This window comes from Pseudomicrostroma glucosiphilum, assembly GCF_003144135.1.
Source record: "Pseudomicrostroma glucosiphilum strain MCA 4718 unplaced genomic scaffold BCV69scaffold_8, whole genome shotgun sequence".
Lineage (NCBI taxonomy): Eukaryota > Fungi > Basidiomycota > Exobasidiomycetes > Microstromatales > Microstromataceae > Microstroma > Microstroma glucosiphilum.
Genome location: NW_020289920.1, coordinates 793,129 through 814,543, shown reverse-complemented (window position 1 = coordinate 814,543; position 21,415 = coordinate 793,129). Strand labels below are relative to the sequence as shown.

At 56.8% G+C, this 21,415-nt stretch overlaps 11 protein-coding genes across 11 annotated transcripts; 5 read left to right on the top strand and 6 right to left on the bottom strand.

The window, feature by feature from the left end:
* Positions 1 to 46: 46 nt before the first annotated feature.
* BCV69DRAFT_283382 (hypothetical protein) lies at positions 47 to 977 on the bottom strand. Its single transcript, XM_025492689.1, has 2 exons — positions 572 to 977; positions 47 to 480 (listed from the first exon to the last, which is right to left on the bottom strand). The coding sequence occupies exons 1-2, from the start codon at positions 688 to 690 to the stop codon at positions 132 to 134; spliced, it is 468 nt and encodes a 155-aa protein (XP_025347656.1). The 5' UTR covers positions 691 to 977; the 3' UTR covers positions 47 to 131.
* A 303-nt stretch (positions 978 to 1,280) lies between these two features.
* BCV69DRAFT_283381 (MCM-domain-containing protein) lies at positions 1,281 to 4,057 on the bottom strand. Its single transcript, XM_025492688.1, has 2 exons — positions 3,557 to 4,057; positions 1,281 to 3,472 (listed from the first exon to the last, which is right to left on the bottom strand). The coding sequence occupies exons 1-2, from the start codon at positions 3,830 to 3,832 to the stop codon at positions 1,553 to 1,555; spliced, it is 2,196 nt and encodes a 731-aa protein (XP_025347655.1). The 5' UTR covers positions 3,833 to 4,057; the 3' UTR covers positions 1,281 to 1,552.
* Positions 4,058 to 4,497: 440 nt separating this feature from the next.
* BCV69DRAFT_249758 (3-carboxy-cis,cis-mucoante lactonizing enzyme) lies at positions 4,498 to 6,009 on the bottom strand (the record flags this gene model as incomplete). Its single annotated transcript, XM_025490355.1, has 3 exons — positions 4,498 to 4,680; positions 4,767 to 5,109; positions 5,201 to 6,009. The coding sequence occupies 3 exons, from the start codon at positions 6,007 to 6,009 to the stop codon at positions 4,498 to 4,500; spliced, it is 1,335 nt and encodes a 444-aa protein (XP_025347654.1).
* A 761-nt stretch (positions 6,010 to 6,770) lies between these two features.
* On the bottom strand, positions 6,771 to 9,591 carry BCV69DRAFT_283379 (long-chain fatty alcohol dehydrogenase). The gene is made up of 2 exons (XM_025492687.1): positions 9,226 to 9,591; positions 6,771 to 9,140 (listed from the first exon to the last, which is right to left on the bottom strand). Exons 1-2 carry the CDS (start codon positions 9,298 to 9,300, stop codon positions 6,933 to 6,935), a joined length of 2,283 nt encoding a protein of 760 aa, XP_025347653.1. The 5' UTR covers positions 9,301 to 9,591; the 3' UTR covers positions 6,771 to 6,932.
* Positions 9,592 to 10,428: 837 nt separating this feature from the next.
* BCV69DRAFT_283376 (putative CPC2 protein) lies at positions 10,429 to 12,011 on the top strand. The gene is made up of 2 exons (XM_025492686.1): positions 10,429 to 11,001; positions 11,368 to 12,011. The coding sequence occupies exons 1-2, from the start codon at positions 10,477 to 10,479 to the stop codon at positions 11,779 to 11,781; spliced, it is 939 nt and encodes a 312-aa protein (XP_025347652.1). The 5' UTR covers positions 10,429 to 10,476; the 3' UTR covers positions 11,782 to 12,011.
* Positions 12,012 to 12,420: 409 nt separating this feature from the next.
* Positions 12,421 to 13,514, top strand: BCV69DRAFT_283375 (hypothetical protein). The gene is made up of 2 exons (XM_025492685.1): positions 12,421 to 12,884; positions 13,013 to 13,514. Exons 1-2 carry the CDS (start codon positions 12,446 to 12,448, stop codon positions 13,309 to 13,311), a joined length of 738 nt encoding a protein of 245 aa, XP_025347651.1. The 5' UTR covers positions 12,421 to 12,445; the 3' UTR covers positions 13,312 to 13,514.
* Positions 13,515 to 13,632: 118 nt separating this feature from the next.
* BCV69DRAFT_283374 (hypothetical protein) lies at positions 13,633 to 15,406 on the top strand. Its single transcript, XM_025492684.1, has 3 exons — positions 13,633 to 14,598; positions 14,709 to 14,844; positions 14,927 to 15,406. Exons 1-3 carry the CDS (start codon positions 13,876 to 13,878, stop codon positions 15,004 to 15,006), a joined length of 939 nt encoding a protein of 312 aa, XP_025347650.1. The 5' UTR covers positions 13,633 to 13,875; the 3' UTR covers positions 15,007 to 15,406.
* On the bottom strand, positions 14,949 to 17,008 carry BCV69DRAFT_211178 (hypothetical protein). Its single transcript, XM_025489750.1, has one exon. It carries the CDS (start codon positions 16,825 to 16,827, stop codon positions 15,220 to 15,222), a length of 1,608 nt encoding a protein of 535 aa, XP_025347649.1. The 5' UTR covers positions 16,828 to 17,008; the 3' UTR covers positions 14,949 to 15,219.
* Positions 17,009 to 17,189: 181 nt separating this feature from the next.
* On the top strand, positions 17,190 to 18,218 carry BCV69DRAFT_299612 (hypothetical protein; the record flags this gene model as incomplete). Its single annotated transcript, XM_025494352.1, has 2 exons — positions 17,190 to 17,606; positions 17,712 to 18,218. 2 exons carry the CDS (start codon positions 17,190 to 17,192, stop codon positions 18,216 to 18,218), a joined length of 924 nt encoding a protein of 307 aa, XP_025347648.1.
* A 429-nt stretch (positions 18,219 to 18,647) lies between these two features.
* On the top strand, positions 18,648 to 19,529 carry BCV69DRAFT_249680 (NAD(P)-binding protein; the record flags this gene model as incomplete). The annotated part of the gene is made up of 2 exons (XM_025490351.1): positions 18,648 to 18,980; positions 19,074 to 19,529. The coding sequence occupies 2 exons, from the start codon at positions 18,648 to 18,650 to the stop codon at positions 19,527 to 19,529; spliced, it is 789 nt and encodes a 262-aa protein (XP_025347647.1).
* Positions 19,379 to 21,301, bottom strand: BCV69DRAFT_283371 (hypothetical protein). Its single transcript, XM_025492683.1, has 4 exons — positions 20,835 to 21,301; positions 20,541 to 20,749; positions 19,855 to 20,471; positions 19,379 to 19,759 (listed from the first exon to the last, which is right to left on the bottom strand). The coding sequence occupies exons 1-4, from the start codon at positions 21,257 to 21,259 to the stop codon at positions 19,670 to 19,672; spliced, it is 1,341 nt and encodes a 446-aa protein (XP_025347646.1). The 5' UTR covers positions 21,260 to 21,301; the 3' UTR covers positions 19,379 to 19,669.
* Between the last annotated feature and the right edge of the window lie 114 nt (positions 21,302 to 21,415).

The following is a 21,415-nucleotide window of genomic DNA, read 5'->3' as shown; positions in this document are numbered from 1 at the left end:
GGTCCGGTTGGGGTGGAAGAGGCGAGGAGACTGGACCCAGTGACGATGAGGATATTGGCGATCAGGAGTGCCTAGAGGGGAGGAGGTGGACGTGGTGGAGTAGCAGCAACTCAGGTCAGCTCGCTGAATCATCAGTCCTTTAAAGCACATTCTCCAGGCGTACCCATACTCACATGTTGTCCTGCATCAATGGGCCTCTTTCGTACCTCCCTAGGGTCAAAGTGCTTCTTCAATCCCGCCTTCCATCCTTTTCCCACAAGGGGCAAATCGTCCCTGGCCAGCCAAGAAGCTCCCTCTGCTCTCCTCTGCCAATGGATAAAGAAGAGGATCAGAGAGAGGACCAGGGTGAAGTATCCCTCGGTGGAGGTGACTAGATAGGCAATGAGGAGTGGACGGGCATTGAAGGAAAGGACACCAAAGGCGATGCCCACGCATTGTGCTGCGAGGCGGATGCAGACGTGGAAGAGGAGGAGTGACCAGCTGGACATCGTGGACATGGCAAAGTAGACGGAGGTGGGGGGGATCCTATCAGCACCTCGTACTTGGCCAGGCTACGCTTCTCGGGACTCACCGACTCTTGATGGAGATGCGCCTCGTGGCCAGTCCAGCCAGGAGAATGATCAATGCAGCAAAGTACAAGATCAGGAAGACAATCGAGGCAATCGTAAGCGGTGCAAGTGAAGTAGCCATGGTTGTCTGCTGGCTTGTAGGGAAGTCGCTAGCTCAGGGAGAGGGCGAGGGCGTGGGCGAGGGCAAGGGCGAGGCAGAGGGGCAATGCTGGGTGCTTGCTGGAGCATGGCTCCTGGAATGCAAGAGATATAGCCTCCTCTATATACCCCCTCTCCTCTGTCCAACGTCCTTGACGTAACACTCATCATTGCATCACAATCCATTCTCATAGTCCCCATCCAGCTCTGCCCTCTGCTCTGCTTTGCTTTCTGAAGCGTGCGTCTGACACATCCCTCTCCCCCTCCGGTACTCATCTCGGTACTCGCTACTCGGTACCTAAGCCCCAATCCTTCGGAAGTCACTTCGGAACTCGCATCGGCACTCCAGGCCAGGCCAGCCGAGCCGAGGGGAGTGGAGGCGCGGACCGGGGCAGGAGGGCGCGTGGGGCGCGGGCCAGGTGAGGAGTGAGCGTAGGCGTAGGCGTAGGCGTAGGCGTGGGAGTGGGAGTGGGGAGATCAGCGTCTTACCTCGCACTCATTTGCTCATTACGGGCCCTCAGCCGATATCAATCAAGAGCTGTCAATCAGGATTATCAATACTCTGAACTTCGGATGTCATCAAAAATGTTGGCATGGCATTGGAGCAGAAGCGAGGAAGGGAAAAGTGCGCACGAGGAACAGTGATACAGAATTAGGGTCATGGAGACGGACATGGACATAGACAGGAGAGACAGGAAGATGCGGGACAGGGTGCAGAATTGCGTGACAGTGAGCGGCGGACATGAGAAAAGCGGTATCATAAAAGGAGCGAAGAGCAGACGGCGAGTGGCAAGAAGAGGAGACGAGGCGTAATGGGTCAGGATCCCTCTCTCTCTCCCACCTCTCTACACGCCCGTCCTGGTGACGACCTTTCTCTGATTCGAGAAGCGTAGCACATCCCTCTTCTCCAAGATGTACAGCGTACGCTCGAGGGCGTGCGTCGTGTACCCTTGTCCCTCGCAGAATTCGCTCCGCAGCCTACCCGCAGCGACCGTCCATCCAATGGGCAGTCGTCTCCTAATCTCCCGCTCAAGCTTCACCACCTCTTCCTGCAGCTCGCCCTTTGTCATTCCTTCCACCGAACCAGCCTGTACGGCATCCATAGTCGAGTACTTGAAGAGACGCATGGCTTCATCTACGTGCTCCTCTCCAACTGTAGGGCTAAGGGTCATCTTGGCCAGACTCTCGCTCATGCGGATAATCGCCTCGAGCTGACGCACGGTAATGGGGATACTGCTGCGCTCGTCATTGTCCCTTTCAACCTGCGCGACTTGCCGACGCAGAGCGACAAAGTGACTCGAGAGCTTCTCAGAGGCCTCGGGTGACAGCCTGGGTGCGCATCGAGCCTTGGCAAAGGCAACATACCTCTTCATCAGGTCAATGTCAATCTCGCCAGCAGCGGCATTGCGGCTCTCCTCGTCTTGACGGTTCATGTGAATGTTCATGACGTGCTTGGCAATAGTCCTGTCACGACCTTCGTCGTGCTCGTCCTTGACAATGAAGATCATGTCGAACCTGGACAGAATCGTCGTCTGGAAATCGATGTTCTCTCCAGGCGACTTCATGTCGTCGTATCGACCAAATACTGGGTTGGCCGCTGCAAGAACGGAGGTCCTCGAATTGAGAATGGTAGTGATACCAGCCTTGGCAATAGAGATGGTCTGCTGCTCCATGGCTTCGTGGATGGCCACTCGGTCCTCGTCTCGCATCTTGTCAAACTCGTCAATGCACACCACACCACCATCAGCAAGCACCATGGCTCCTCCCTCGAGGTAGAATTCGCGCGTTTGGTTGTCCCGTTGGACAGAGGCTGTCAGACCGGCAGCACTACTGCCCTTGCCGGATGTGTACACGGCAATGGGCGAGGCCTTTTCGACGAACTTGAGCAGCTGCGACTTGGCTGTTCCGGGGTCACCCAGCAAGAGGACATTGATATCTCCTCTCAGCCTCATACCATCGGGCAGGATCTTCTTACTGCCACCGAACAGCAGACATGCCACTGCCTTCTTGATGTCTTGGTTGCCGTAGATGCTAGGCGCAATGCTGCTCGCCAGCTTCTCATACAGTCCAGGAATCCTTGCCAGGCGAGCAAATTCTTCTTCGTCCTGAGCAGAGAACATACGGGCCATACCCCTACCTCCAGCTCCTTCTGCGTCGATCTCCAGTCCAACCACCTTGAGGTACGGTGTGCGGAGAGCTACGGCTCCCCCACCTCCAGTCTTGCCTCCCTTTGAAGAAGAAAACGTAGAGTAGATGCCAGTAGCGATAATCCTCGAACCGGGTACAACTCGTCCGCAAAGAGATCGATCGGCAGAAAGGAGCATGTGGCGTGGAAGCTCTCCGACGGGAACCATATCAGGTGCCTCTTGCAACTTGATCGTCTGACTGTCTACGAAACTGCACTTGTCGTGGAGAATGACAAAGGGATCGGTTGCACAGCTGCCTCCATCGACCTTTTGAGCATCACAGTAGCGTGGCAGGGCAAAGCCACCGAAACCACCAGTGATGGGGATGGACTTGGTCGATCGGCAGGAGCGGCACATGATCGAGAGGTGGGTGCCTCGCGATGCAAGGGTGGAAGCGCCAATGACGATACCTGGAATGCGCACGAGCTGGGCAACTGAGTCGGCGTGAAGGTCTCGCATCGAGAAGAGGTTGGCAGAAGAGCGCAGAGTGACTTGGCAGTCGGGTGCTTCGGGCCTTTGGCCATCTGTAGAGACTGGGTATAAAATGGCTCGAGCAGCTCGCTTCACTGCTTTCTCAAACTGACAAACAAAGCACAGGGACGATGAGGAAGTCTCGGATCAGTTTGTGTTGCGTCTGCAGCCCTCAATAGTCTTCTGACTTACCAACGGCAGGATCTCTCCCGGCGTCTCCGTTAGACTCTGCGCCAGCGTTGGGTTCCAAAGTGCCACATGTTCCACAGCCACTTCGAGTACATTGAGCTTGGCCAACAAGTTCGCCCTAAGTCGATCTCGATAGAGGTAGTCGTTTCCCTGTCTAAAGCGCTGCACAAAATCAAAGAGGTTCTGCTCTGTTTGTGCTGGTGCATCGGGAGCACGAGAGGCTTCTGAGCCAGCGAGGACTTGCGCCGAGTAGACGCGGCCGGTGTCGAAGCCGGACATTGTGAAGGTATGAGGTGAAGGAGAAAGGGGACTTGGTAGGGATGTTGCGAGGGTGAAGGGAGCAGAGTACCGAGTACGGACTCTAAGGGTACGGCTTGAAGAGAAGTTACTGCTTGTAGGTCTTGCCTGTAAAAAGAGTGTTGTGTCTCTGTACGGCTCTCTCTTCCTTGGTGAGGCAGCTTGGTATCTAAGCAAGGCGATATGGTATGGCAAAGCAGTCGAAGTAGACAAGACAAGCGTCTCTCTATCCCGCTCGCCTTCCCTTCTGGCCCTCGACTTGCCTCTCCTCTCCTCGACTCGCCCGTCGCGGCGCGGCGGACTTTCAAGACGCGACACTGCAAGGTAATTAACGCGTCTCGCGCGTAGAAGGGGGGTTTAGCTAGGGCGCGATCATTACTCGAGCGTAGGTTGATGGGAGGCGCGTAGGCTGGAGTTGAGGCAGGCAGCGTGTCTGAGCTAACCAGCAACATTGTCTGGACGCACGATTGAAAGTTTGATGGAAGGATTGTGATAAAAGATGAAGTAAAGGTCGCATGACAGTTGGATATGACGGTGACAAAAGGAACGCACGCACGCACGCACGCACGCACGCACGCACGCACGCAAACACGACAATGGAGCACTCCTAAACGACCCCTTTGAGTATTCCCCTTCGCTTTGCTGAATCACAAGTCGGCCGCGGCTCCCGTAAAGAAGCCAGCAAAGGCGACCTGCTCAAAGTCTGAGATGACGGCAGAAGTCTTGGTGAGGGAACCATCCGTCTTGTTTCGAGCGAGGATGGTGACGCTTCCAGAATCCTGGTGAGCAGCTGCAAGGTACAGAGCGTCAGCGTCGGGGGAGAGAGAAAACTGTGGGGTGCGAGGGAGGGGAGAAGGCTGAAATATTCAGCTGCCTGCGTCAAACCGTACCATTCCCGTATACCGACGCAACTCACGTGTCTCAAATTCTTGCCTCCAGAGTGATACCACTGCTTGAATACAACGCTCCCGTCACTGCTGTTCCTCTTGAAGACTGCAACGTGATCTTCCTTGGGATCGCCCCTAGTGCCAACATACACGAAGTTGCCATCGGGCGAGACGGCAACCTCACTGGTGGTTCTAGTGTTGCCATTCTCCTTGTTTGCGCCTGGATCAGTACCGGCAGGCAGAGCGAATACGGGCTTCCCAATGATTTGAAGATCGCCATCGCTTTCGTGCACACGAAAGGCAGTGAGCGTCGTGCTGAGCTCCGAAGCAAGGTAGGCATAGATGTGATCGCCTGCTTTCTTGCGATAGAAGCTAAGGAGGGCAGTGTAGGCAGAGCTTGCAATTGTCAGCGTCCAGCAGAGTGATGGTTGTTCCTCTCCACTTTTCAGATGGCGATACTCACGCGATATGTCTTGGCCCACTACCAGCAGCGACCTTTGTACTCCCTACGACATCGACCTCACAGGCAGACCCCGACTCGGGGATGCTTAATCGGTGAATCATGTCCGCACCAAGATCAGGCACATAAACCCATCTCTCCGAAGGGTCAGCAGCGACCTGATGAGCATAAGAGTGATCCTGGCGCGAGGCAACAGGGCCAATGGATCCCTCGGGCACACGAGTGAAGTTGAAGAGTGCGCTCGGTGCATCGTCGTCGACGATACTGCCGTCCTCGTCGAGCTGCAGAGCCGAAGCAGAGCCTGAGCCGTAGTTTGCAATGAACAGGATACCACGGGCAATGCAGCTTGCAACGGGGCCGTCGCCCCCAGTCACAGCGCCTCCATCCGATCCTCCACCACCGAGCACCTTGAGGGAAAGCGTCTTGGCCGAGCCTTCCTTCTTGGGTGTGACCTTGGTGATATTCACCGCATATACTCTCCCAGGCTCATTTTCTCCAGTAATGTAAGCCATGGACTGGTTGCTGTAGAAGCTGGCCCACGAAGGCTGGTCACCTGCCATCTCGTGCTGGAGCGTATTGCCAGCAACGACCAGACTCGAGGGAGGAGTGAATGTGTAGGGAGTTGCAGCACCATTGTAGCCAGCGACCATGATATGGAACGACTTGGTAGTGGTCTTGGCTAAGCTCTTTGCCTTCTTGGTCGAGCTCTCCTCACCGTTCGTAGTGTCTGCATCAGAGGTCTTGGCGCTGTGGGTCACAGCTTCTTCCTCTTGCCCGTGGGTCTTGCCATCGGTGGAGGTGAGGTTGACCATTCCGAATCTAGGAGGTGCGGATCGAATGCTCAAGGCGTTGACGCTGAGGCTCCCAGTGATGCTACTGCCCGTTGCGAGCAGTAAAGCGGCGACGAGGAAGAAGAGGAGCACGGGGGATTTAGTAGCTCGCGGAGAGAGCCAGGCGCCAGTCATTGTTGCGTGTGGCTTTTTTTGGGTGCTTTGACGTCAGTCCAGTGGTGGCGGGCGCTGGCTCAGTGTTGGTCTCGCGTCCTGCGTCGAGATCAACACGTCAGCTGAATATAAGAAGGGGGGGAGAGATGAACAAGAAAGGGGGTTCTCAGCTCCAGGCTGAGGATTGGATACGGGGCAGTGTGGACGACGAAGAAGAAACAGGAACCAAGGTGAGATTAAGGGCCGTCGAATGAAGAAGACGTCGTTGGGTGGCTCCACCCCTAAGTTGCTCCTCCTCGGCGGTCCGGGGCGGATGGGAGGTAGAAGTGGTGCCTTGCAAGTCCGCGTCTGCAGACGGAGTTCCGATCAGCGGGCCCTGGAGGACAAGGACGACGAAGGACATTCGATCAACACTTTTCTGTCTGAGATTGCCGGCGCAACCAACGCCCAACGACTGACACTGGAAACAGGTCGACTGCTCAGATCTACCCGCCCCGCTACACTTCACACTCCACCTTGGAGGACAGCCCTTACGCAACCAAGAGGATTCAGGGATCGAGGGATCTTTTGACAACTGAACACCTTCATGCCGATGGTCGTTTCTTTGGCCCGATTTAGATACACAGCGTGTCCAGACCCGCCAAGAGAGGGACCATGGCAGACGCACACGGCTCACTCGCCAGACTTGCAACGCTCAAATAAGAGTTCGTAAATTAGGACATCACATACGGGAAAGACAGCTACAAGGTGAGACACCCGCCTTAAAGGCGCTCATAGGGCTCTCGCGGCCATTACATCTTGGCCTGCCTCATCTCCATCTGGCCTCGTCTCACTTGTCCCTCGTCCGTCTCAATGCCCAACTCCCGGGCAATGTTCCTGCTGATCCCCCAGGCCGTGGCCATGGTAGTCACCATTGGGTTCACACCCGAAGACTCAGGGATACTCGATGCATCAGCCACCCACAGATTCTTGGTTCCCCAGACGTGCCCTTCGGGGTCGCAAGCTCCCAGCGCCGGTGTGGCCGCACGACGGCACGAGGCCATCTGATGGGCCGAACCAAAGGTGCAGTGGTAGGGACGAGCTCCCACCTTTCTCACCTGGCCGATCCATTCCTTGTATGCCGGGTCATTGAGGTCGTTTGGAACAGAGTCTACGGGAATGGACGTCGAGGGCAGACTGGTGCTCTCTGGGTACGTCTGGGCGTGGTGAGCGCTGGGAGGCGCCTTGAGCTTGGCCTTGAACGGCGGCACGCCCACTTGCACCGTCGAGATCTGGCTAGCTCCAGCCATCATGTGAATGTCGCAGGCCTTGACCATTGCCTCCAGAGCTGACTTCTGGTCGTGCTTAGAGACAGAGTAGTTCATACGAGCGTTGCCATCCTGGTCGAGGACGACCTGACCAGGGTCACGGTCACGGGTGAGAATGATCATGGTGTAGGAGTGGGCGTAGCGTAGCATGTTCTTCTTGTGCTCTTCGGCGGATACGAAGCTGGAGAAGGCGGCGGTGATACCGGGAGAGGAGGCGATGACTTCGATCTTCGCGCCCCATCCCTCCGGGTCTACGAGCTCGGAACCGTTGACGACGATGGTCAACAATGAGCCTTCCCAGGGCTTGACCGGGAAGTCGTAGTAACCCGTGATGACCGTCGTTGGGTGCAGGTGGAGGGTCTTGCCGATCATCTTGTTGTACCTGAGTTCGGGTGACCGCAATAGAATGGCAGGCGTCTGGATGGAACCAGCGCTGACTACCACTCCGCGCTCGGCCTTGATGGTCACCTGACGACCATCAACAGTGGCAATAGCTCCAATGGCCTTCCTTCCGGTCTTCTTGTCGAAGAGAATTCGCTGGATGAAAGTGTTGGTGAGGAAAGCACCGCCATTTTCTGCAGCGTCTCGCAGCCAAGTAACCGTGGCGCCCTGCTTGTGGCCTGAGATGCAGCCGAATTGACACTTGCCACAGTAGTGGGTGTGGCCGCCAGAATTCTGCGGCACGGCTTCTACCGGGTGACCGGCGCGTTGAGCACCAATGGCCAAGAGGGAGTTGCTGACATTGTGCTTGATGGGCTTGATAGCGACACCCATCCTGTCACAGACTGCGTTGAGGTCATCGGTGAAGAGTGGAGAAGTGTAGTAGGGCAGTCCGTACTTGTCGGCCCACGTTTTCCGAGCGTAGTGGCGCGGCTTGAGGGAAGCAGACCAGTTGATCGTAGTTCCTCCACCAAATGTGGAACCAGCCAAGACATTGACTGAACCGTCCTCGGTGGGCAGAATGCCCTCGGCCTCGTAAAGTGTTGTGAAGCCTTCGTCCTCGCTACCGCGCATGTCATTGGGCTGCATGTAGATGCCCTTGTCCGCCACTAGTGTCTTGACACCGCGCTTGGAAAGGTAATGCGCCACCACGCCACCACCAGAGCCGCTTCCGATGATGAGAACGTCGGTATCGATGACAATCTCTGCGTCCGGGGGCATGTCGGCGATGCGCTCATTCTCGAACTTGTACTGGTAAGGCTGCAGTGCTTGTTCCTCTTGGGCTGCCTCTGACCAGTCTGTTGCTGCGCCATCGAAGTAGCCAATGGCCTTCCATGCCGTGGGGTTGCTCTTGTAGTAAGTCAGGAGCGTCAGGCCCTTGATGCCAGATGCAGCCTTGTTCAAGAGAGAAATGGGAGACTTGGCCCAGGTGAAGATGGCTCCCTCACGCTGCTTCCGGTCGAGGTCGTAGTAGGGTCCGATGTGGCCAGTGAGGGCCAGACATCCGAGACGGGTGCCCAAGACGGTGAGAAGGAGGTTGATGTCGTTGAGGGTCGCCTTGCTGAGAGAGACAGAAGCTTGGCGAGCCCACTTGTCCAGGAGGTATCGGTGCGTGGCGAAGCCTTCGTGAGCGAATTGAGATACGAGCTCACGCTGCACGTCAGAGGCAGTGGCTGGGAGAGAGGCGATGCAGTCCGCCGCCGCCGGACCTTCCAATGCCGGGACGATGGCATCGGTGATGGCAGACATGACCTGAGGAGAGGGATAGAAGCGGAGCGGGAGACGAGAGTGGTCAGTGAGCGTTCGCAGCTCCCAATGCTGGAAAGGGTAAGCTCACCTTGATCTGAGTCTCTGACCAGATATCGGTGGCCTTGCGCACCGGCGGCGGAGCGAGCTTGGGAGTGGCAGACATCGTGGCCGGTGTCAAGGCAGGAAATAGTGGGGACGGAGCAGGAGAAGGTGAGGGGGGGGTAGGATGCAAAGGGATGGGAAGGGATGGGATGGGATGGGATGGGAAGGGAAAGTGTAGAGGTGGGAATCAGGAAGGCGATAGTCGGCGGTAGTGAGGGGAATGAAGGAGTAGGAAGTCTGCCGCGTTGCACACGGACCTCATGCCACTCTGAATGTGGGGAACAGGAGGCGAAAGCCAAGCTGCCAGGGCAGATAGACGAGGGTAAAGTGGATGTGCGATGCTGCTGCCGCCCGGCCGTCGGGTGTAAGTCGGATTAGAATAAGCAGAGGGCCTCGCCTGCAGCTGCAGCACACCAGCCGGCCTTGCCCCGCATTTCCAAGTCCAGAGGGCAAAGCGTGAAAGGCGGGGGCCCATTCACACACGCGCAAAGGGACAGAAGCGAGGCAGCGAGCGAGCAACCAGGCTGCACCACGGCTACCACCCATCAGCCCCAGAGCCCAGGCAGGGAGATGGAATTACAGACGCACAAAGCACTTCCACGGCGTCTGGAGGAATTCCATTTCAATCAAGTCATTACCTGATCAAAGCTCCTTGCCAAGGCGGCTGAAAGGCGCCACGGACAGACGTGTCCGCCCTGGCTGCATCATGTTCCTCGCACAGCCTTCGTCTGGAACAGGGCTGCTTGTCCCACTCACACCAATGATCGGGACGATTAGCGATGGGGAAATGAGTACACGAACATTAAAACTACAGCTACTGCCGCTGCTGTTCATTGACAAAGTGACTCATCGACCGAGCAAGATGCTCTTCTCCCGTCTTGACTCTCTGAAGTTTTGGCCGGCGCTCACGCGTCTCTTATCCAAAGGCAAAAGCTACGGGTAATAGTGTTCACCCAGCGTCAGATCGAATCAGATGAATTTAGAGTAACAGTCAGGTGGAACAGTCTTTCACTGACAGGCACTTACTTGCAGTATCGCTGAGATGCGGCGGTAGTCCTATGTGCTGTGTGACAAGCCTCGAACTGCAGCCGGCTGCTTCAGAGATTACGTAAGCGCGACTCCGGCAGCGCGTCGGGCTGCGAATTCTCGAGGGCGTTCGCTTCCTTCCAGCCATACTGCAGATTTCTGGCCCACGCTCATTCCTACCTCACATCTCCCTCCATCACCATAACACATCATGTCGGACTCTCTCATCTACCGAGGCTCTCTCGCCGCCCACAAGGGCTGGGTCACCTGCATCGCCACCTCGTCTGAGAACCCAGACATGCTCGTCAGTGGTTCTCGTGACAAGACCCTGATCGTCTGGTCGCTCACCCGTGAGGACGGACAGTACGGATACCCCAAGAAGATCCTCACTGGTCACTCCCACTTCGTCTCCGACGTCGCCCTCTCCTCCGACGGACAGTTCGCTCTGTCTTCGTCCTGGGACAAGACCCTCCGACTGCACGACCTCAACACCGGTACCACCACCCGTCGCTTCGTCGGCCACACCGGTGACGTCCTCTCGGTCTCCTTCTCTGCCGACAACAGGCAGATTGTCTCCTCTTCTCGTGACCGCACCATCAAGCTGTGGAACACCCTCGGAGAGTGCAAGTTCAACATCACCGAGGACGGCCACTCCGAGTGGGTCAGCTGTGTCCGATTCAGCCCCAACCCCTCCAACCCCGTCATCGTCTCTGCCGGATGGGACAAGGTCGTTAAGGTGAGTTTTTGCTGGCAAAGGAGAGAAGAGGAGAAGGCGCAGTCCGTATTGCAGAAACGGAGTCGGTCGGAGGCGTTTTGAGAGTCGGCCGACCGATCAATAGTGCCATCGCGTTCGAGGCAAGATGCCTTGGTCGCGCTCGTCTACCTCGCACCATTGCTATGATTAGTGTCATTTTACTCTATATATTTGCTACTATAGAGAGGGCAGCCCCCTCGATGAGAACAAACTGGCCACCAAGATCTCTGAGCTTTGGTCGCAGGAGTAGGCAGACGATGGAGTGGGACATCAGGCTTTGAACTTCATGTTCTTCTGCAGATGAGCTGACCCGTGCCTCCCCTGCTCTCTCCTCCATGCGCTTCATAGGTCTGGGAGCTGTCCAAGTGCAAGCTGAAGACCAACCACTACGGTCACACCGGCTACATCAACACCGTCACCGTCTCCCCCGATGGATCTCTCTGCGCCTCTGGTGGCAAGGACGGTGTCACCATGCTCTGGGAGTTGTCCGACGGCAAGCACCTCTACTCTCTCGAGGCCGGTGACACAGTCAACGCCCTGGTCTTCTCGCCCAACCGATACTGGCTGTGCGCTGCCACTGCCTCGTGCATCAAGATCTTCGACCTGGAGTCCAAGTCGATTGTCGATGAGCTGCGCCCCGAGTTTGTCGGCGTCGGCAAGAACTCGCCCGACCCAGAGTGCCTTTCGCTCGCCTGGTCTGCCGATGGATCTACCCTGTTCGCTGGTTTCAGCGACAACCAGATCAGGATCTGGTCCGTCTAAATGCTCAGCGACTGTGCTCGTTTGAGCCGCATGATCTACGTCTAGAGCGTGGCTCCATGTCTGCTCTCGCGGCTGGTCTGCGGCTCATGAGCTCTTCATGTCTCTGTCATCTTTTCCCCCTCTCGCATCCCCTTATGGCCCTGGAAAATGGTTGGTGGTGGTTTGCCGACTTCGCCGCGTGCGATGCATTCTGTAACTCAAAATCAATTTTTGCCATGCGCAACTCCCTGTGTGTATGTGTGTCCAGCACTGAGGTCGTCCCTGATACGAAGTGTGTTACTCTACTGCCGTGTTAGATGGTCGTGATGATCATTGTGCGTCGCCAAGCCTTTCGTACCTTCGGCCCCGAAGTCGACTTGGCTTGGCTGTGAGCAGAGGGGTGAGTGGAACACAGCCAGCAGAGTCGGGGTCGGCTCCTTCGGCCCAGCGGGTGGCGGAGCTCCGGCGGGCTATGCTCCTCTCCCGCGGGAGGTGAGTGCATGAATGAAATGAAATGATGCAGCCGCACGTCGCGCACGGGGCCATGGCCTTCACCTCGCTGGGAGGGCGCCAACTCTAAAAGGGCTCAGTGAAACGCAGTGGAGGCTGCAACATCCTGTGTCCCTTCCTTCCTGTTCTTCACTTCTACTCATACATACACACACGAAGTATACACACGATCAGCATGTCTTTCCCCAATCCCAACGCATACAATAATGGTGGTGGAGGTGGTGGCTACGGTGGATACCAGCAGGGCGGCTACCCTGGTGGACCACAGGGCGGAGGAGGGTACGGTGGTCCCCCTCCACCTCAAGCTGGTGGATACGGCGGCGGTGACTACCAACAATCACAATACCCCCAGGGAGGTGGAGGTGGCTACGGTGGTCCGCCTGGTGGTGGTAGCAATTACGGTGGCTCCCCAGCTCCCTACGGTGCCGGACCTCAGGCACACCAGCAGCCCTCGTATGGCGCTGGACCGCCACAGAGCCAGGGCAGTGCTGGAGAGTTTTACGGCGGACAGCAGGGAGGGGCTGCTGGTGGTGCGAGTGGTCAAGCACAGGCATACGATGAGAATGGCAACTTCATCCCCGAGGGAGAGAGGGGAATTGGGACAATGGCTATGGGTGAGTATCGTACAGAGTAGAGTGGAGGGAACGCACAGTCATCTGTGTCTGACGGACCGGCACTAGGACTTCCAAACATCTCACTGACGATCCCCTTCTCTTCTTCCTCCGTGTTCCCACTTTCGCAGGTGGCATGGCCGGCTTCGCAGCAAACAAGCTATCCGGCGGCGGCCACGGCAACATGGCTTCGATCGGTACGGGTGCTCTGCTAGCTCAGGGAGGCAAGATGGCCTACGAGTGGTTCAATGAGCAGCACAAGAACAAGCAGTCTCACCATGGAGGTGGTGGATATGGAGGTCCGCCCGGAGGTGGTTACGGAGGCCCACCTGGAGGAGGTTATGGAGGACCCGGTGGCCCGCCTGGTGGTGGGTATGGAGGCGGCGGCGGTGGAGGAGGAGGAGGCTTCTTTGGAAAGAGGGACATCTAGACCGGGCATCAGACTGCGTCTGGTATCGCTCTCCTCTCGTCTGCGTAGTCCCGCCTCTGTATCCTCGACTTTCGTTCCCCCACCCTCTCGTTCCTTGCTCGTTTGTGCATACCCTACATACTCAACCAACGTCGAATGACTTCTTGTACACGACCTCCTCTGAAGTAATGAACCAATGAATGAAATGATTCTTTAGTCCTCACTGTAGTTTCTGGTGCTCTCTCTCGCTGTGTCAGTACAGGCGCTCCACCTGAGGACCGTGTCCGGCATCACTGCCCTCATGCAACATGCAGGGTCTTGCGTGAATGCGCCCGGCTTGCCTAGCGTCCTTACTCCTTTATCTACCCCTCAAGATCGGCCAAGTGTGTAGCTTCCGCAAGACCTCAAGTAGGATCAAACAACGGACCAAGGAAATTGTGTGTGACCCAGACAGCGCTGAAAAAGCACAAAGTCAGGAAGTGCAAAGACTTGCTAGCTCCTCGCACGAAGCAGCACGCTCCAGGCGCGTCTCGGTACCCGATCTCCACATTGCACGGTCGGCGAAAGCATCGCGAGAATCTCGCCATGGCGGCATCTCCACCCGATGGTCCGACGCAGCCTAGACTCAAGTATCCCGATCGGCAGTCCTTGCCCGGATCAGCGCAGCGCAACGTCCCTGTGCTGGTAGAGGCTATCCTGCCTGTGCTACTGCCCTTGCTTCGGACGCACGAGGATGAGGGCGAGAAGGCTGCAGCCTCGCATGAAGAGCATCAGAAAGTCCCGCATGGCCCGTCTGCCCCGGTAAGAGTTCTGGAGATTGCCGCTGGGCATGGAAGCCTGACGCTCGCACTGAGAAGGGCGGTGTTGGCTCAGCCGCAGGACTCCAGGGAGAGGCACGGACTCGAGCTCCCGGGAGCCCGACAGAAGCGGAGAGTTCAGTGGACGTGCACAGAAGCCGACGAGGCCCTTTTGCAGTCCATCCGCTCTACCAACTCGCAAGAGGAGGCGCAGGGTGCGGCAGACAAGATTGCGGTAGCCCGCCTCGAGATCGACGATGAGTCAGACTGGTCTGCCCTCACAGGCGCCGAGCAGGGGTCTCCTTCTGCTCCTGCTCCTGCCGCTGCCTCTGTCCACTCAAAGTTCGACTTGGTGCTCATCGCCAACCTGCTGCACATTGTGCCTTTCGAGACGGTGCGCAGCCTCTTCTTCAGATTGCGTCGAGTGTTGAGCACACGTAGTGGGGCGAGAGTGTGCATCTACGGGGCTTTCAATGAAGAGGGACAGTTCACGAGCGAGGGCAATCAAAAGGTGAGTAGTATCGTCTGCTCGCTTCTCTTCACTTCACTTCAGCTGCGCAGCGCCATTTCCCACGTTCAAGAAGTCTGACGAGGTCTTGCGCTGGACGTCCATCTCTACAGTTCGACCAGGATCTTCGCTCACGCAACCCGCTCTATGGCTTGAGGGATCTGCAAGGGGAGATACTGCCTCTGGCTGAAGAGCATGCCTTGCAGCTGGAGGAGGTCATGAGACTTGCGCGGGGCAATGTGGGTACAGGCGAGTACAGTCTGTCAGATTGGAGGAGCAGCACAGCTGAACCAAAGTCTTTCGCACACCTTCAAACGGATCCAACGTACAGCTGATGTTGATATTTGGTCATCGACATCAATGACAGAACGACATGAATACGTAATACCCCGCACAATGGCCGCGCTCTAGCAGGTACTGGCTTCTACTCCTCCAGTCCAATACGCAAGCCCCTCTTGGCCTCGGGATCTCTGCGGAGGGCATCAGCCCAGAAGGAGCCAAAGGTCTGCCGGAGTGCGTCCCCACTCAGCCCATCTGCAGCTGCTCCTCCAAGATTCTCCGATGAGCTCGATATGTCGCGCAAGGTTTCCTAGAGTCGAAATACGCGTCAGGACGTTCAAGATGTCAGTACGAAGATCCGGTGCCATCCTTTCCCCAACAGCACGGACTCACCCTCAGTGCAGCCACCACCTCGTCGACTTCCTTTTTGCCCACCTTGCCTTCCTTTCGCCTACTATCCAGCCACTCGCCAAGTGAGCGCAACTTGGAGCCCCAAGGTGCCATGGCCTCTTCACCCTCTCCCACGCCTTCGTCCATCCCATCATGCCTGTTGTTCGAGGCGGAGCGTGCGCGTACGATGGCTCGCGCCATGCCGCCCTTGCAGGCCTTGAGCGCGAGGATGGCTCCCAGCTTCGTGCCGACGGCATCAGGTTGCTGTCCGCCCTCTGCTCCATCAGCAGTAGCAGTAGTCGCTGCCGACGACGAAGCCTCCGTCCCTCGGAAAGCGGCCTCGAGCAAGATGCGCGTCACGCGAGGCTTAAGGCTCGGGTAGCTTCCGGAGTACTTGCCCAGCAGGCTCGCCAGCAGCTCGGAGCTCTTTCTCCTGGTCGATGTCGGGTACTCGCTCGAGGGGAGAGAGATGAGGATGGTGGAGAGGAGCGGTGGGAGGAAGAGGTGGATATAGCCTTCGATGCCCAGGTAGGGATTGGCGAGCATGGCCTCGATGGAGGAGACCATTCGGCCCACGACGAGGCTGCGCTTTGACGCAGATGGGCCGGGGGTGGAGGAGAGGGAGAGGGCAGCGGTAATGTTCGTCGAGATCCACTGTGCAAGATATGGCACCAGCTGATGCAGACCAGGATCAGAAGAGAGCGAGGCGAGAGCTGCCAGAGATGTTGGGTCCACTTGTTGCTGCTCGTCTGGCAGGTCGTCTGCCATGGAGACATCGTGTTGCGCATCGGTCGCACTGCCATTCTTGAGCGAATTGATACCATGCAGGATGGCTTCTGTAAGACGACGGTAGTAAACTTGCAGTTCCCTACTGAGGATATGCTTGACCAAGGGCTGCGTAGTAGCATTGATAGTGTCGCTGGATCCACTCGGCGCGGCAGAGGCAGCGCCAGCAGCAGACGCGGTAGCGATAACCCCGGAGGTGTTTGCACCTGCAAAGGTTGGCTCGGCAGCGCCCGTGCCTCTCTCACTCTCATCTATACTGCTCATCTCTGCCGGTGTTGGGTTCTCAGGTATGAGCGGCTGTACTCCTTCGATAGCAAGCCAGTGAGCCTTCCACCCTACTCCTCCCTTTCTCCGAGTCGCGGCCGAGCTGTTCCTCGACGAGATCAACTTCGCTACCTGTTCCAGATCAATCTCCTCTTCCTCGACTTGGTATACCACTCCGGACGACGTCATGACCTTTCTGAATTGAGGCTGCTTCATCTTCCCCTGCGCCGTGGACGAATTGGTATAGGGAGCAGGGAGGAAGCCATAGATTGGTTCCATGCCCTTTACCTCTAGGGCGCGCTTGACGTCTTCGCAGGTGAGCTTGGAACGACGGGAGTGTCGCATGAACTTTTCAGCATCTTGAAGGATGAGGCGGAGGCGATGCTCAGTGTCGGAGGCGAGGGAGGTGGCTACATTCTCTCGTAGCGGGGGAAGGGAGAGGGAGGTGGATGCGACATGTTGTACCGTCGATGAGGGGAAGAGGGAGGGTGGAGGCGCCGACGGCGGAGCCATGGCTCAAGGTGAGAGAGAGAGAGGCTCAGCAGGAGGTAGACAGCCTTCTGTGGAACAAAGAGGATGAGATGAAAGACAAGAAGATCTCGAGAGCGGACCAATGGCGATGATGGAAGTAGTGATCGATGGTAGAATACAGCGCTTCCGCACGGAACCACGCAGGCAGCCGCTCCGCTTCCGTTTTGCCAAGTTGCACAGCTTCCCGCTCGGTAGAAAGGCCTCTACTGGGATACCAGAGAAGTCGCTGCACAACCTAACGTCTCTGTCCAGGTCTGACTGGCCAGCTTCCTCATAGCACGACAGAGGAAAGTCTCGAATCTGATCACTTCAAGTCTCCTTCGGCTCCACCTCGGTCTCGTGCCATGCCCACCGCTACGCCCATTCCTTCCTCTTCCTCCTCCTCTCCTCGCAAACGCACCCCTGCAAGGCACGGCTACTACAGCGATGCACAAGACACACAGCAACAACAGCAGCAGCAGTCGTCTTCAACGTCTACCCACATCACAAGCCCCTCTCGAGCTACTAGCAAGGACGAGGCCAGCTACGCCTCGAGCTCTGCAACAGGTCAAGGCGGGGTCGAGGCAGGAGAAGGGGCTGAAGATGAAGATGAGGACTGGCTGATGTCCGACGAGGAAGATGACGTTTTTGACAGGAACCGAATCGCAAATGGTCAAGGAGATGAAGATAGAGGCGAAGTCGGGACAGAAGAATTCATTGCTGGCCTAGGCCGGGATATGGCCAGCAGAGAGTCGGCCAAGGTGCAGAGGACCTTCTATGACGTGAGTACGGGCCATGAGATTAAGGCTGCGGAACATTGACTGGCTCACTCCTGGCCTCTGACGTTGCCGACCACATGCCTCGACGTCTGCTTGCTGACTACACAGACTGGGTACAGAGAAGGCATCACCTCTGGCAAGCTCTCGACATTACAGCAAGGCTTTGACGAAGGCTTCAACCTTTCAGCGCCAGTCGGCCGGACAAGAGGGGAACTCAGAGGGCAAGCTAATGCAGCGAGCTACTACCTGACCCACTACAAGGCCAGGTCGGGCCTCACCTCCTCTACGCCGGTAGGATCCGGCGGTATGAGAAGATTCAAGGATCGAGCTGCCAATCACGGCACCTCAGGCGGTGGAGCTGCAGATGCAACGGAAGAGGACAAGGAGAATGCAAAAGAGATTCTGAGAAGCTTGTACAGCGAGCTGAATAGTTTGGGCGTAGAAGAGCTACTGGAGCCGGACTGGGACGCCAAGAAACACGAGGATGAGCATGCTGGACGAGCGACAGACCCAGCCAGTATGGTGGAAAGTGAAGAAGTCAAAACTCGGCGGGAGGGAAGGTTACCTGCCATTAGCAGCAGGTTGGAAAGTGTCCTTGGGACAGTAGTGAGATGACGAGGACAGGCTGCCAGACAGCATGAGCAATCTCCTATACCCGCTTTTGCTGGCCGATACGAAATGCATGACGCGTGGAGTCGGGAACGCCGCTGGCGCTCGCTAAAAGAACACATTATTGCAAACTTCGATTGCCCCCTGACTTTGCCCTGTCCAGAGTCTGAGAGTCTCATGTGCTGATACTGACCATATCCACGTCCGGGGCAAATCGCGATACTCAGCCCGCCCAAGGCAAATCTTCCGATCCGAAGCGGAACTAGACTAGAGCATAGATTGAGAGCCGAGATGCCGGCGGGGCCTCCTCCTCCACTTGCGGGAGACCCTGATGGGGATTGGAACCTTCTTGCCACTCATAGGCCGGCCAGCCTTAACCACTTCCTCCTCCTACGAAACACAATTGTACAACCCACCAATCACATCAACATCAACATGGCACCACACATTCTCGACTTTAAGTGCGTCATCATCACCGGTGGTGGTGGAGGTCTGGGCTTCAAGATGGCCGAGTACTTCCAGGGCAAGGGCAAGAAGGTCATCCTTGTAGGTCGAACCGAGTCCAACTTGAAGGAGGCCTCGGAGAAGCTCAAAGGCGCACCTTACTATGTGCTTGACACTGGAAAGGTCGAGGATGTTCCTGCTTTCAAGGACAAGGTGATCAAGGAGCATCCGGAGGTGGACGCTTTGATCAACAACGCCGGTGTGCAGAGGCCATTGGAGATCACCGATCTGGACCTGAAGAAGCTCGACCAGGAGATCGACATTGTGAGTCTGTCCGAGGCGTGACCAGCATCGAGACAAGCGAGGTCGATGGAAGACTGAACGCTCCCCCCTCCCTTCTCGTTCGTCCTTCTGCAGAACATCCGAGGTCCCGTCTACCTCGCTGACGCCTTCCTGAAGCACTTTGCCTCCAAGCCCCACGCCGTCATCTTCAACGTCACCTCCGTGCTAGGCTATATTCCCTTCTCCATTATCAACCCTTCCTACAATGGCACCAAGGCCTTCATGCACTTCTACACCATGGCTCAACGTACCCAACTCAAGAACACCTCGGTGCGAGTAGTAGAGATCGCTCCCCCTTCTGTGCATACTGCTCTGCACCGTGAGCGAGAAGACCCGGATGATAACAATCCAGCCAAGTCGAAGATGAGCATCACACCGGATGACTTTATGAAGCAGGTGGCAGAGCAGCTCGAAGAGGACAAGGAGACTATTTCGGCTGGAATGGGCAAGGATATGGTGCAGAAGTGGTATGATAACTTTGGAGAGCAGTACAATGGAGCTGCCGAGGCATGGGAGGGCAAGAAGATCTAGGCGTAGAACACTTCAGAGACTTCAGGGTACCACAATAGTAGCATCGTGTAACACAGTGATAGTGTGCAAAATCAATTTATCTAGTGCTAGACTGCGGGCTCTTACTCCTTCCGAGGCTTTCCCCGAGGTAGTCTGCATTATCACGGAGCGGTGGCCCCGGCCTGGGGGGCCAGTCCGCCCAGCTTCTCAATGTAGGCGAGCCCTTGTCTACGTCTGGGCTCCCACTCAGACTGATTTGGAACGGAAGAGGAAAGAGAGATCAGGGCAGTTGAATCTGTTAGTGGCTTATGACTGGTCACACACAAGAAAGATCAGGCTCACTCACCAGACTCCAGTACCCCCTATCGCACCAGCTTGCCACGACACCTTCCCCCTTTGCCTCTCCGCTTTCACCTCTCTCCTTGTCCACACGAGGATCAAAGGCATTCAGCATCCCCTCCCAAGGCTGCAGCTTCTTTGTCGCTCCGCCCTTCTTTACGAAAGATCCCTTTGCAGAGCGCACCCGCACCTCTTCCGCCTTGTCCCAATTATTCCTCGTGCTAGCCCATGTCCCGAATCCGCTCGTGGCAATGACAAACCAAGGCGGGATCGTCTTTCTGCCATACTTGAAGCAGTACCGGCTCACCGTAGTGCAGTACACCTTTGTCTCATCAAGCTTTTCCCCTTGGGCGCCTGCAGGAAAGTACGAGGGCGAAGCGGCGGCAGTGTCGTTTTCTGATGCAAGCTCTGAGGCTACAGTGCGGGACCTGCGTCTTTGCTCGGCAGCCTGAGCTTCATGTTCTGGTTTGCTGATGTCTGAGAGAAGTCCACGTAGATTGGAAGCGGAGCGGGAGAGGGAGATACGAGGAGTGCGACTCGAGGTGCCTGGTGTGCTGGTGGGCACTGGCTCCGCCGGCTCACGACTTGTAGGATCTGTGGGCGATGTGAATGTGCCGACCAAATCTGCAGGAAGATGGTGGAGACCCGTCAGCACAGCAGCTTGTCTGTGTGAGGTGCCGTCAGATTACTCACAGACCCACTTGTCATCCCAACTAGCCAACCGCATTTGCACCTCGTACTTTGCCATGATGGGAATCTCCTTGTGAAAGTGAAAGTTGGACCCCCCTAGGAACAAGCGGCCGCCCTCGGACAGGAAGCGATAGAAGTGAGAGAAGTGTAGAGCACCGCGCGAGTAGTCGAGGGTCTTGGCGTAGCTGGAGTTGGAGAGGTGAAATAGGTAGCTGTAGGGGGAGCAAGGAAGGGCAATTGACTATCAGGCTCACGTGTATTCTAAGAATCTCTCCTCGAAGATCTATGGATACTTACTCGCAATCTGCTGGCCAAGCTCTCCCTGACCTGTAGGTCTTCGTCTCAAAGATGTCTTTGCCGAGGGGCAAGACCTCGTGTCTAATCTGCCTGCCTGTGCGAGGATCAGTCGCGTCCCCACCACCTCGTGAGCCCACAAGGGCGGCCGTGGCGGCTCTGGCGCGCAGAATCCGAGTCAGGAGCGGTCGGAAGAGCGTGATGTGCCATGTACCTGGGAAGGAAGTGATGTTAGCTGCCAGTAGAAGGTATATGAAGAGTTGAAGCCACCGTGGAGGTAGAGGTAAGAGCGAGGGTAGGATCTGTACCAGGAGCGAGGGCGAGGTGACGAGTGTAGAGAGGGCTCGACGTACAGGATACGAAGGCAGCACCTTTGGCTCTCGCACCCGGCGGGGGGACGTGGTAGCTGCAGCGGCAAGGTCAGACATCTTCCGGGGTGATGGTATGGTGAGGAGTCGCGAGAAGACAGGGGGGGAAGGTGGTGATTAGAATTCCCCGCAATCTCGCCGTCTGAAAGCTCGGCCCTGCCCCGCAATCCGCCCGGCAATCAGGGCGCCACTTCCGATCAGGGACAAGGCGAGGGG